The 12,791-nt window shown below is 42.2% G+C and overlaps 1 protein-coding gene across 1 annotated transcript; it reads left to right on the top strand.

The window, feature by feature from the left end:
- The first annotated feature begins 7,270 nt into the window (after positions 1–7,270).
- On the top strand, positions 7,271–12,538 carry LOC148017796 (cryptochrome-1-like). The gene is made up of 5 exons (XM_087661386.1): positions 7,271–8,311; positions 9,823–10,047; positions 10,281–10,987; positions 11,078–11,911; positions 12,049–12,538. Exons 1-5 carry the CDS (start codon positions 7,999–8,001, stop codon positions 12,124–12,126), a joined length of 2,157 nt encoding a protein of 718 aa, XP_087517512.1. The 5' UTR covers positions 7,271–7,998; the 3' UTR covers positions 12,127–12,538.
- Positions 12,539–12,791: the final 253 nt, after the last annotated feature.

Here is a 12,791-nt window from a genome sequence, read left to right as displayed (position 1 = left end):
TCTCATTGACTTTTTGAAGGAATTGGTTGTATGACATACTATCTAAGAAAAAGGAAGAATGGCTCACTACCATTGTTGAGACAAGCCAAAGGGTTCTATGTTGCGAGTCTCTCTATGATGGGAAATCTTTAATAGAGCTTTAGAAAATAAAAGATTTTGTCTCTTTTGACAATAATTAGACATTTAAAAGTACAAATGGTGTGGATGCATGTTGACACACATGGATCTTTAAAGACTTTGAAGAGAAGGGTCAAACAGGTTTGGAGAGCCGCTCCCTCTTTAAGCTCACCTTGTTAAGCAAATTTTTTGAGATATACATGTAATAAATGAACTCCTTCCAATGTGCCTTCTTTCCATTTATAAGGTAAGAAATGAGTTGAGCAATTTTCACACATGAGAGGTATTAATTGAGGGTTGAAATATGTGATGCAAGGTTTAAGTGGAATAGACAGTAACATGTTGAACATTCTTGAAATGAGCAACCACAATGATAGTATATGTATACAAAGTGGTTACTTATATAAGTGGTTCTATTGATGGTAAATAACAAACAAAAAACTCTCCTCGCTTTCCCTCCTTTAAAGATTAGACTCCCAAATTTCAAGGATTGTTATTTGAAGGCTTATTGATTGTATGCTTAGCATTGGAAGAGAGCCAAAAAGACCATGGAAGTCAAAATTTTCGTTTTTAAACATCGATTTTCCAACTTAGCTTGGATGCTAATTCCAATGAATACTAAGAGTCATGCATCAGAAATTTTGGGTGACGTGACTTTTCATGAAAGATTGTTACCTTTACAACAATAGGATGGCACGTATATAAAGGGAGGTTCCACTATGCAAATCGTGATGTTTTCTAACCACTCTCTAGGGCCATAGACTTCCCAAACCAAAGATGCCTTCAATTTTTCCTTCTCGGGCTATATATAAAAATAGGTAATCCTTCTTGAGGCATGGATCATCGACGCATACCAAGGACGTATAGAACCTTTAGAATGAGCTTTCACAATGTTCTTTATACTCAAGCGATGTCCTCAATTGGGCCTCACACAGGAAGCCCACTGCCCAATAGCTTGGCAGGAACGTGGAGCAAGATATCCTTGACCATGAGAACTTTGTCCACTTTCATGCCATCATAAGAGAGTACTATAGTACATAAGCAAAGTACCATCTATTTACATTATAATTATTGTAGTTCAACTATTTTTCTGTTTTGTAATTTATGAAGATATATTACTCCACTAACTTAAATGCATTTTTAGGTCTCATAGATTGATTTGGTCACCTTACCTATTGAGAAGAACTGAAATTTTGGTTTTTCCCCCCTTTAAAGCATGAAGAAAAGGGTCTTCAATGTCTTAAAAATGTTTGCAATGTCATTTATCTTTTAGAGGTTTGGGCTACATTCTATTTTTAGGGTTGTGTGTGTCCATAAATATGATCATAAGTATCTATTTAGGTGAAATATTGGGTCATTTGTGTGCATAGAGGCCAACTTCCATTTTGAGAGTTGTCTATCTCTATAAATGAGTTTCTTACAAGTATTCAAATGGGATCCTTGGTTTATTAGTGTGCTTATGTGGCTCTTGTGACCACAAGTGATAATGATTGATGGACTTGTGTTGATACTTTATTAGTTATGAATGGGTACACAAAGAGAGAGAGAGAGAGAGAGAGAGAGAGAGAGAGAGAGAGAGAGAGAGAGAGAGAGAGAGAGAGAGAGAGAGAGAGAGCTATCCAAGATACCAATGGAGAACAACCTTCAATGAAAGTGTTGTATGATGTCATGTCATTGAAGTCATTCCTTATGTCATGTGGCTATCCACAAAGACTACTTGAAAGTGCATGATTTTTCATTTCCTCTTGCAAAGGATTGCCCTCACACGTTGCAAAGGAAGGACAAAAAGACTTACAAGTTACAAAGGCACGTCGGTTCTTCTTTGCAAGTTGCAACAATGTCACTCTGGGGAGGGGAAGGTAGAGTGTTTTGTATGAGTGTGGATTAGGACCTACATGCATGAGATCTTTCAAAATTCAGCTTTTCATACACAAGAGAGAGGCAGCTTTCTAGTATATGAATGGGAGCAGCTTTTGAAGGGTTTCTTGACATTTAAGTCCGAATGGATGGGGCATGCCAACAAAAATTTTAAGAAGGGGTATAATTTCGCATAAGCTAAGCAAAGGTTTGAAAGCTGTCTCTTTCGTTTGGTTTTCTTTTTTGGGGGGTGGGGTCGGCGTAATATAAACCTTTGCCTTGGGCTTGTGGTTTAGGAGGCCACGTTACCGCAACGGGAGCCGTTGGATGTGGCGGGATCGACGGGAAGGCGGGTATCCACGGAGGTGAGCGAGTGGTGGCTGGGAGAGGAGGGGGCATGGCAGTGGCCCGGAAAGCGACCGAGGGGGTCCGAGCTGGCAGTGGGGCCACCAAGGGCCCCACCAGAGAATGCCGGACGGCCAAAGCCGAGACGGTCCATGTGGTATGGATCTTGTTGCCGTATTGCTTTTCGGGATATCTGACGTGCCACCAGCCTCCACGTCAGCAGCCGCCCCTGTTCCGCACCCATCACAGCCTTCTCGTGGTACCGATTGTTCACTAAAAACCGCTTTCGCAGCAAAATACAAAAGGCCTTCAAAGTTCCACTTCAACTTCGAAGTTTTTGAGGGATTTTTAATCACATTGCACGTATTTGGCATTCTTCTATATTTCTTCAAAAAAAGTAAAAACTTACATGCTAAACCTTCTTCCAATTTTGAAGCCTTTTTTGTAATGCTTGTGATTTTTTTTTACATTAAACCTCGGCTTTTCATGAAGATTGCCTTTTATGCATTTTTGAAAATCGTCTTCACAAAATAAAATACATTTTTCGCTAGTAGAAAACAAAAATTTTATCCTTCCCCTTCTTCATAGGGATCTTTGAGTCGACCTACATGCACTCACAATTTAAATAGGTAATGATTTTTGAAGATTTGAAGTTTTTAAATTCTCTTCAAGGTCTTTTCTTGTAGAAACATGAAATTTGTATTAAATCAGAAGGAAAAAAACAGTTGTTTGTGTACATTGAGCAACTTTTTGTTTGGGTGCTTAACCTTTGTCTAATTATTACTTCTAATTTAGTACTACCATTTGAAAAAATCTAAGTAGAAAGGGTTTAGATAAGCGCAACACTGAGGTCTTTTAGGTTGTATCACTATTTTTCAATTCATTATAGATTGAATGTCAAATAAAGTAGCTAAAGAAGCCATTTTCACAACTTCCTAGAGTTTTCTCGTGTCTTCAAATTTTTGTTGTTTGCTTTGAATCTATTAATAATGAGTTTTCATATTATTGTCCATGTGTTGCCCTAATCTTTCCTTTTTTATATAAATAAGTTCAAAACCAAACAATCACCACTATTGAACTCTGCTTGCATTATTCCATTATTCCTCACACGATTCATCAGATCTTCCTCTGAAATAATGTTGAAAGCTGCAATTTTAACCTCCTCAACTGGAAGTTGGGTCTTCCAAGAAAGAGCGAATACGTTGTTCATAATTGAACAGGCCCAACAATAGCAACCATATGGTTTTTGAAAACAGTCGAGATCGAAGTATTAGCTATAGTTTCTTTTTGCTTCGCTTGCAGAGCTGAGAGAAAAAAAAAACTTGTTGGGTCCATCACCACAAACTGAATCTTTGATGCTCTCATAGCATCTTCTTCAAGGAGACTTCAGAAATAAGCATGCATGTATACATCACTTGGCTCAGATGCAAGGGCTGCTAGAATTGAGTTCCTCACACTAGTAGCATTTTCCAAGGCCTTCCTTCTTAGTGCTGCTTTTCTCCTGCCATTATCCTTAGCAACCCGAGTTGTTGCATCCAAAGCCTTTTGCCAAGCACAGACAGGAGAACCTTTAGCTGCTCTACTCTAAGAAGCCGCAATCCTCTTAACAAAGGGCGGCAGCCCCTCATTGTTTCCTGACAATAGGGTAAGCCTAAAGGAGATGAGAACCAGCACATGATTGGATGACATCACTTCATTCAATAGTCCTAACCACCCCCTATCCACCATGCACTACCAAATGCCACCACACCAAGTACGCCCAACATGTTTATTATGCCAGGTAAACTGCATATCATCTTTCTGATCAGGAGATCATGGCCATATCCCTTAGTTCACAAGCATTTTCAAAGTGTTGCCAGCTCTCTCTTTCCACCAAAGACATAGTGCCATTCCCATGAGATCTATCGGAGCCATTCAAGGTCATGTTCCAATCACCCCCTCATCGAGCACACAACAAGCAGCTCAGTGTAATAAGAGATGCGGACTCCTATACAGCTCCCATTACCTTCTTTAAAGGCCAAGCAAGGCTTCCACTCATCCTTGACTAGCATCATGGTACCCCTCCTACCTCTGGATGCAATGTCAGAGAAAGACTTATAGCCATCTATCACAAAACTGTCACAGTCATCCTCTCGCAGCTTAATTCCCTGCAAGGCAATAGCGTGGGGTTTATGCTTTTTAATTAATCCATAAGCCACCTCCTTGCAAATGTTAGAGGCAAATCTGTGCACATTCCAAGTACAAAACTTTAGCTTAGAGGAGAGAGAACTTCTCTTAGAGAAGTGAGGGAGGACCTTCAGTGAATTCATGACCATCCAGAGGGGCATACACATTCTTGTCAACCAAAGGAACCCTTGCAAGGCTTTTGATTGAAGGCTTGTGACTCTTCTTCTTGGCACCCTTCGAGTCCAATGCTTTGGGGGCCATATTCTCATTGTCTTTACCAGTTGCGTCACTATTATAGGATACCTTGGAGTTGCGAAGGGAATCTTGGAGAGGCGCCCTACCTGCCGATTCAGTCTATTTGCTAGGGTCCATAGGGCACAACTCCCCATCACGACCAGGGTTGCTAACTTGCAAATCCATTTGAGTGTCATGCCCAATCGGTAGAGAGGGAATCTCTTTACCAAATGGCATGATGCAGCATGGTTAAGCACTTGTTTGCTAAGATTATTCATGAGAAGCAATATGGCTTTATATTTGGTAAGGAAAATATATGTAGTATTAAATCAGATTCTCTCTTGTACTAATTAATATGGATTGGGACAAAGGTTTGTACTACATGTGCTTTCAGCAATGAAGTTGTATCTAGTTTCACCAATGCCTCTCTATATTTGCTTTTCAATTGGCAAGGTCCATTAGACAAGGCTGTCCTTTGGCTCCTATGCTCTTTGCCCTCATCACAGATTTGCTACTTAGAAGGCTATTCAAAAAGGGGCTATTCGAGCCTTGCCATTGTCGGATGGATCAATAAATGCAATTCATTTTTTTGTTGATGATAATGCTTCAATCGTGCAAGCGGATCAGTAGTCTGTTAACAATTTGATGAGTATTTACATGGAGTTCTCTGAATTATCTGCCTCTAAAATCAATGCTTCTAAGTCAAAGCTCTTTTGGTTCTCTTGGTCTGACCCTAATACTTGGGTGATACAACTAGGCTTTAGAATAGTCAAGCTAGGTGAGATTGTCAAAGATTTAGGTGTCCCCATAGGAGTAGGAATATCTCTTGCCCAGAGGTTCAATTGGTTTCTGAACAAATTCCATGATAAGTTTTAAATATGGAGGGCAAATTCTCTCTCCTTTGCAAGTAAGATCACTCTGATCAAGACCTTCCTCTCATCTACAGTTTTTTACATTGCATCTCTAATGCCCTTCAGTAATTCTGCTTCGGCCAGAATTGAGAAGTTGATGCGGGATCTCTATTGGTTTAGAAATGGAGAGAGGTCTAAGTTGCAAATCAGCTAGGACCTAATCACAGAAGATGGGAAGAGTGGGGGGGCTGGACTGGAGAAGCTAGCTATCAAATCCCTCAGCCTGTCACTTGCTTTAGTCAAGAGGATGGATACTAATCAACCTTGGACTATCTTGCCAAAGTTTTGGATTGAGAGGGGTAAGATTTGAAGGAGTGAATGGTTGAATCTATCTTGGCAGGATATTATTTCCTGTCCTCACCTCAAATTATCAATTCCCCAGTCTAAGCCTTGACTGCTAAGTGGCAAAGACTGGTAACTGACTCCTCTTGGTCTTCCAGGCTCCTTCCAACGCCATATTCCTCTTTATGCAAAAAAAGTGGAAGAATGAGTCCCCTATGGCTAGCTTTGGAACTTGGAAAAAGAGACTTAAAAGACTCTAGGAGGCTACACCGTCTCTTAGACTGAATTCATTTCGGTGGCGACTTTTGCTCAAGAAACTCCCTCTCAGGTGCCATTTAGAGGATAAGTTACAAATGTCCCCTCTATGTCCCTTATGCAGGAGAGCATTGGAGACTGATAAACATATTTTTTGGGATTGTAATCAAGTGAAGCCTATTTGGAGGAAAGTGAAGTGGTGGCTTAGATAGGCGAATTTGAATGATAGGCTGAGCTTCTCAGTGGTCTTATTTAGAGACCAAGGCTCACTGGATGATGATACGTGGAGGTTGATCAGTCTCCTCTTTGCCATCACTTTGAAATTTATCTGTTCATGGAGGAACACTTGTGTATTTAACTCCTGCTCTTTCCAGAATATGGATGATGCTAAAGGGGCTCTAAAGGATGAAATGTTACTTCTGCTGAAGCAACTCAAGGATGTGCGATGGATCTTTAAGGTATTTTGTAAGAAAATTTGTGCTTTGGCTTAGGCCAAGAGGCATATCATTCATGCTGTAATTACACTTATCTTATCTTATTAATATCAGTTCTCGCATTACAAAAAAAAAGCATAAATCAAAAGCAATGTGTAATTAGCCGATTTTTTTTCTATTTTTAACCTTTAGAGTTGCCTAAACTTATAATACTTTCTTTGTATGTGTACAATCGGCGAAGCTTCCTGATTTAAAAAAAAAAGCTGCCTGTAATTATCGTACTTGTTTTAATTCTTGTAATATTCTCTTAATACATTTTATAGGGTAAAAATGGTAGAAAAGGAATATGGTCGTGTTATGGGCATAGAAAACGGGGGTAAAGAGCCAAGCTTGAAGCACGTTGGGCGGAGAAAAAGAATCCGACGTGGGCGGTGTAAGGAGACCACGTGAAAGCGCGAATAAAAAGGGCGAGACTTATGGAATACGTGGCGGCTAGAGGAGGTCACGCTGGCGGTGTCCACGCGGGCGGACTCGAGTCGGATGCTGGTAGGACAACAGGCCGATCGAGGGCCCGCCAATGAGGCTGCGACACGTTGACCAGGCACGAGGGGCTGATTGTTATCTAGTCAGAAAATAGAAACGGCATCAGAGGTGTGCCAATACGGAAATCCTCTCTCTAGCCTCGCGAGTCGCCCCACCCCTCCTCTCTCCGTCCTCTCTCTCTCTCTCTCTCTCACCCGAGTCCCCGTGATGATCCGTCGTCAACAGTTTGCGCGCGCCTCCGCAGGCTTCACTCTTCTCTCCCGCCGCTAGGTTTTCCTCTCTTTCTGCTCATCATGCTGCCCCCACCATAGCCGCCGCCCTCCCCTCTCCCCCCCTCCTTTCCTCCCCTTGCCTTTCGCCACCGGCGCCATTGCCTTTCTTCCCAGCTATGGCCGCTCAATCATCTCCTACCCTCGAGCCGTGAATATGCTTGCAGCAGCTGCGTCATCGTCCCTCGTGGATCGGGCGTTTTATTCAGAATTGTTAGTCGAGGTTTTTGTGCTTCTACTGCAGTCGGTAGGCCTCCATCGAAACACAATGTTTCATTAAAGATCTTCATCGGCCGGTCAGCTCTCGGCGTTTCACCAGGCAGTATATAGGTTGGGATTGCGTGATCAGAAAGAAAAGTCTGGCATATATCCCTCCCTTTAATGATCCAGCTGCCTGCAATGGCCCTCAGTCGCAGCCTCCGGCCCTCCGTTTAATGAAATGAGCAACGCTACTCTTTGGCCTTACCTGAGCGTGCCGAACGGATGGAATATGAATCTATCAGGATCTCACATCAACAAGTCGTTTAATCACAGCGAGTTGGCACCGGGAAGCAGGAGTTAGAACTCAAGAAGCCTTCTTTTGTGATGGAGACAAAGGCCTGCACCATAATCTGGTTTAGAAGAGATCTGCGCCTTGAGGATAACCCTGCATTGTCGGCAGCAGCAAGAGCTGGGCCTATTCTTCCGGTTTTCATATGGTCGCCTATCGAAGAAGGCCAGTTTCATCCAGGGAGAGTATCACGATGGTGGCTCAAGCAGAGCCTTATTCAGTTGGACATCTCACTCAAGAGTCTGGGTGTTCCGCTCGTCATGAGAAAAGCAAGCGATACGCTTTCGGTTCTTCTTGAGCTTGTTCAAAGCAGTGGAGCAAAACAAGTCTTCTACAATCATCTTTATGGTAAGAAAATAGATTAGAAGGTCATGAATAGAATTTAGGACGACCATGTCAATGTTTATAAAATAAATCATTGGTAACGTGGAGGGGGAGAGCCCTTGAGCTGTCTACGTCCTATTCTTTCTGGCTTTATGCGTAAGAAAATAGACTAGCAGGTCATAAATAGGACTTAGGACGACCATGCTAATGTTAAAAACCAAGCCATTGGTAATGTGGATGTAGTTTCCTGGTTTCTGCCTCCTTGAGCTGTTTACGTCCTATTCTTTCTGTCATAGTTGGGATGTTAGTAGTATGGCAGGGCCCTTTCCCTTGTGCATAATATTCTGGATGCGCAAGTCCACCCTTACTTTTGCCCGTAAGCATGCCTGTATGTAGTTTGGAATATCTATGTTCTAGTTGTCTTGCAGAGATATGGTTTGGACTTGTGACACTGCATGCATTCTGATTTGACTGTTTTGAGTTTGGTTCTTGGGTGTTGTAGGCCTTTTGTTAATGGTTTGACTGTAAGCTCTAGTAATGACCCTGAAGATTTAACTTCCAACTAATTAGTGACCCTGAAGATTTAACTTCCAACTAACTAGTGGTGTTGAGTGTCTAGAAACTCATTGATGTATCATGTCATAGTGTGCGGCTTTGATGAATTAACTATCACCATCATTCATGATTCATCTCCATATAAGCGTTCTCTACAGAAACTTGACTCTTTGGAGACTTCACAGCTAATACTATAAATTTATTTTTCAACTTTGAAGTTTTGTAAATTTCTAATAGTAAATGTGCACAATGTGTATGTTCTTCTGAAAAATAACATAAGAATCATGTACGGCGAAGCCAGACTTCCCTGGGGCTGCCAATCATAATTCCATAGCCCTATGCCTTTGCCGCAAGGAAAACATGGAGATAAATATGGTTGGATTGGTTTAGTGGTGGATACAGACTGTCTAGCAAGCTGTAGGTAAACATAAAACTGCACTACAAATAGGGATGGATCGGTATAGTTGTGCACAAGAAGAGTGACAAGCTCTTTTGCATCCTGACCAACATTGTGGCTCTACTGTTGGGCATTGCTCTTTCCGGTTCATGTTAAAGTCCCTAGGATTTTTGAAAGCTAGATTTCTCTGGAAGCAGGTTCTAGGACCACATTTTTGAAAGAATGGCCTTCTGGCTGGTGCGGATCAGTGATTTTGAACTATACAAAACTGATGATGAGTGGAATTGAAAGGACCAGCATACCCGGCTGCTAGCACCTCGTGTGGTCAAATACTAGTAGCTTGTCTTACTAATAATTTTGTTTTGACTCATTGAATGAGCTTGTGTGATATGCATGAAGCTTGTTGAATTTGAGCTAACGTGTGGTGACATATGAACTGTGATTCCAGTGGTAATTTAGACCATTTGAATGGATTTTAATCACATTTATGACACAATCTATTATCAAATTGACTCCATTTCAGTTGCTTTGGTTAAAATCATTACCATTTTGACAGAAGTTTCACCTTTTTGTTTTTTGCCAGATCCAATCTCTCTTGTTCGTGATCATAAGGTCAAGCAAGGGCTAGTTCAGAGTGGTTTACAGGTTCAGAGTTTCAACGGTGATCTATTGTATGAGCCATGGGAAGTCTTTGATGAAGCAGGGAAGCCATTTACTGCTTTTGAGGGCTATTGGCAAAAGTGCCTTGCTATGCCCTTTGAACCAGATTCTCCGCTTTTACCTCCGAGGCGTTTGATTGCTGCAGCAGGTGAGGCTGTTCAAAGATCTAACTTTTGAAGTGTTAGAACTGAGTGTGTGAGAATGATACACTCAGGTCTGAGAATGAAACTCTTAGTGCTTTATCTCCTTTTTACTATTGACCCTTTTGCAGGCTATGTGATCGTGTCAAGTAGTTTCCTGCCTCATCACTTGCAATTGCATATTTTAAGATTGTCACCTGGTGTTATCTCTTAACATTGTTTCTTTTCCATTTGTCAACAGTGCATGTTGCAAGTTGCACTGCAGAGGAACTCGGCCTTGAGGATGACACTGAAAAAGACAGTAATGCACTTCTGGCAAGGGCTTGGGCACCAGGATGGAGCAATGCTGATAAAGCTCTGGAATCTTTCTTGGCTGGTCCCTTACTTGACTATTCTAGGAATAGACATAAAATAGATGGTCCCACAACTTCCTTACTGTCTCCACACATGCACTTTGGAGAAGTAAGTGTTAGAAAGGTGTTTCACTTGGTCAGAAGGAAACAAATTCTCTGGGCAAAAGAAGGCTTAATGCTCGGAGAAGAAAGTGTGAACTATTTTCTTAGGTCAATAGGTTTTAGGGAGTACTCCAGATACCTCAGTTTCAATTTTCCATTCACTCATGAGAGGTCCCTTCTTTCAAATTTGAAATCTTTTCCTTGGAGGGTTGATGAAGGGTTTTTCAAGGCTTGGAGGCAAGGACGTACTGGATATCCGCTAGTGGATGCTGGAATGAGAGAACTCTGGGCCACAGGGTGGCTGCATAATAGAGCCAGAGTTATTGTGTCCAGTTTCTGTGTCAAATTTCTACAGTTGCCTTGGAGGTGGGGTATGAAATACTTCTGGGATACTCTCTTAGATGCTGATCTGGAATCTGATGTGCTTGGCTGGCAGTACATATCAGGCAGCTTACCTGATGGACACGAGCTCGATCGGATGGACAATCCCCAGGTATGTTCTTATGCCATTGCAATTTGTATAGTTGACGTGTAGATCTGCTTGCATTGAAGTTTTCTGAAGGTACTGGGATTTGGCTGTCAGATAGAGGGATACAAACATGATCCGTTTGGTGAGTACGTGCGAAGGTGGTTGCCTGAGCTTGCACGCTTGCCAACTGAATGGATACATCATCCATGGGATGCTCCTCCACCTGTCCTACGTGCTGCAGGAGTTGAATTAGGCTGTAATTATCCAAGGCCCATTGTGGAAGTGGCAGCTGCCCGAGAGCGACTGCAGCAAGCTGTTTCTCAGATGTGGCAACAAGAAGCTGCTTTGAAGGCTGCTGCAGTCAATGGAAAAGAGGAGGGACTAGGTGAAACATTGGAGGTGAAAGACTTAAGTCAGCCCCTTGTTGTAACTGAGCCCCTGAAACCTGTTGCACCTGCAGCTGCCTTTGCGACTGCTCAAGCAGATGGTTCAGCTGAGATGTCAATAGGTAGTTCACGTCGTGATCAGAGAGTGCCCACTTTTGCAAAACAAATGCAAGTAGCAGAGGCAGCTGGGTTGCGGGATGGGTTCATTGCAAAACCTCAGTCCATGCTGCCTGTCTCGTCTCAGGCCAACCAGCTTCAATTTACCATTCCATCTGTTTCCAGAGAGGTTCCTCAAACCTCACCAAATGGTAGTAGCAGATTATTGGCCAGTAATCAAGCTGTTCGAGTTTACTGTAACACTGCACCTCCGCCAGCGTCAGACTTAAACTCAACTGCAGAGTCATCGTCATCTCCCAAGAGACAAGGCCCTAGGAATAGGACTGATAATTCTGCAATGGCAAATGAACAACAGATGTCTGAGTTTGGATGTGTACCTTCGGATGCAGGTGAAGCACTAAGAAGGCACCTTGTGACATTCCAGAACTCAGGGGGTAGTAACAAGGTGCGCAGTCCTGGAACTTTTTATCTTCATGTTCTGTCTATGCAAACAGTCAATGTGTTTTATGTATGAAGTTTGCACAACCTCCAGTGCCTTTGTTTTTTCCACATAATGTGTTCTCAGAAACAATGCAATGGCAGGTTGAAGAAGATGTGCAACTCTTAGACGTGCGTGGCTGGGCAAGGAGGCCCAAGCGGAAGGCAAGAGCTGAGAGCTAAATTAAATAGTAGATGTCAACAGCACTTCTCAGTTTAAGCTGACATGCACTACAATAGCTTTAGGTATCAAGCCTTGACAATTTGTGCATCTGCATTGTGAGTGCATTCCAAGCAAAAGATAGCAAAGGGTGGGCTCAATTGTCAACACAGTTCACAATAACTTAGCAAGAAAGCCAAGACTGGAGGATGTCAGATTGGCCCTCCAAAATCCTCATCTAGGTAGAGCTACTAAATGGCAGGCTTGAATGTACCACACAGTGTGTAGAGAGATGGCCAGATGAAGCCTTGTTATACTAATGCTTCTGGATAACAGCAGCAGTTTTCACAATGCTTTTTCTACAGCTCCTGCCTCTGGCACCTCCTGTACATTAACTTAGTCGTTTCTTCTCAATTGGAGCTTGAATTTCTTGGAGAGTGTTCTTTTTCACATTGTATGGAGACCTTTAGTGTGCATTCTTTCTTTTGTTGTGATAGTGCTCCAACTTTGTACTCTTATTCTATGATAAGTATGATAGTTCATTTGCTAAAAAATAACTTGCAGGTTTTTTACAAATGAAATAGATCAGTGCTTTTGAATATCGATCTTTGTTCCACCTTAGTCTCTATTTGGGTCTTGCTTTTCTGGACATCTTGCAGCTACAAGGGTAGGCTGACAACAACGCCAA

The sequence above is a fragment of the Lygodium microphyllum genome, chromosome 21, assembly GCF_053477565.2.
Source record: "Lygodium microphyllum isolate KBCC chromosome 21, Lygodium_microphyllum_v1.1.10, whole genome shotgun sequence".
NCBI classification, from domain to species: Eukaryota; Viridiplantae; Streptophyta; class Polypodiopsida; order Schizaeales; family Lygodiaceae; genus Lygodium; species Lygodium microphyllum.
The sequence above is the reverse complement of the archived record's forward strand: the minus strand, read 5'-3'. Positions and strand labels throughout refer to the sequence as shown.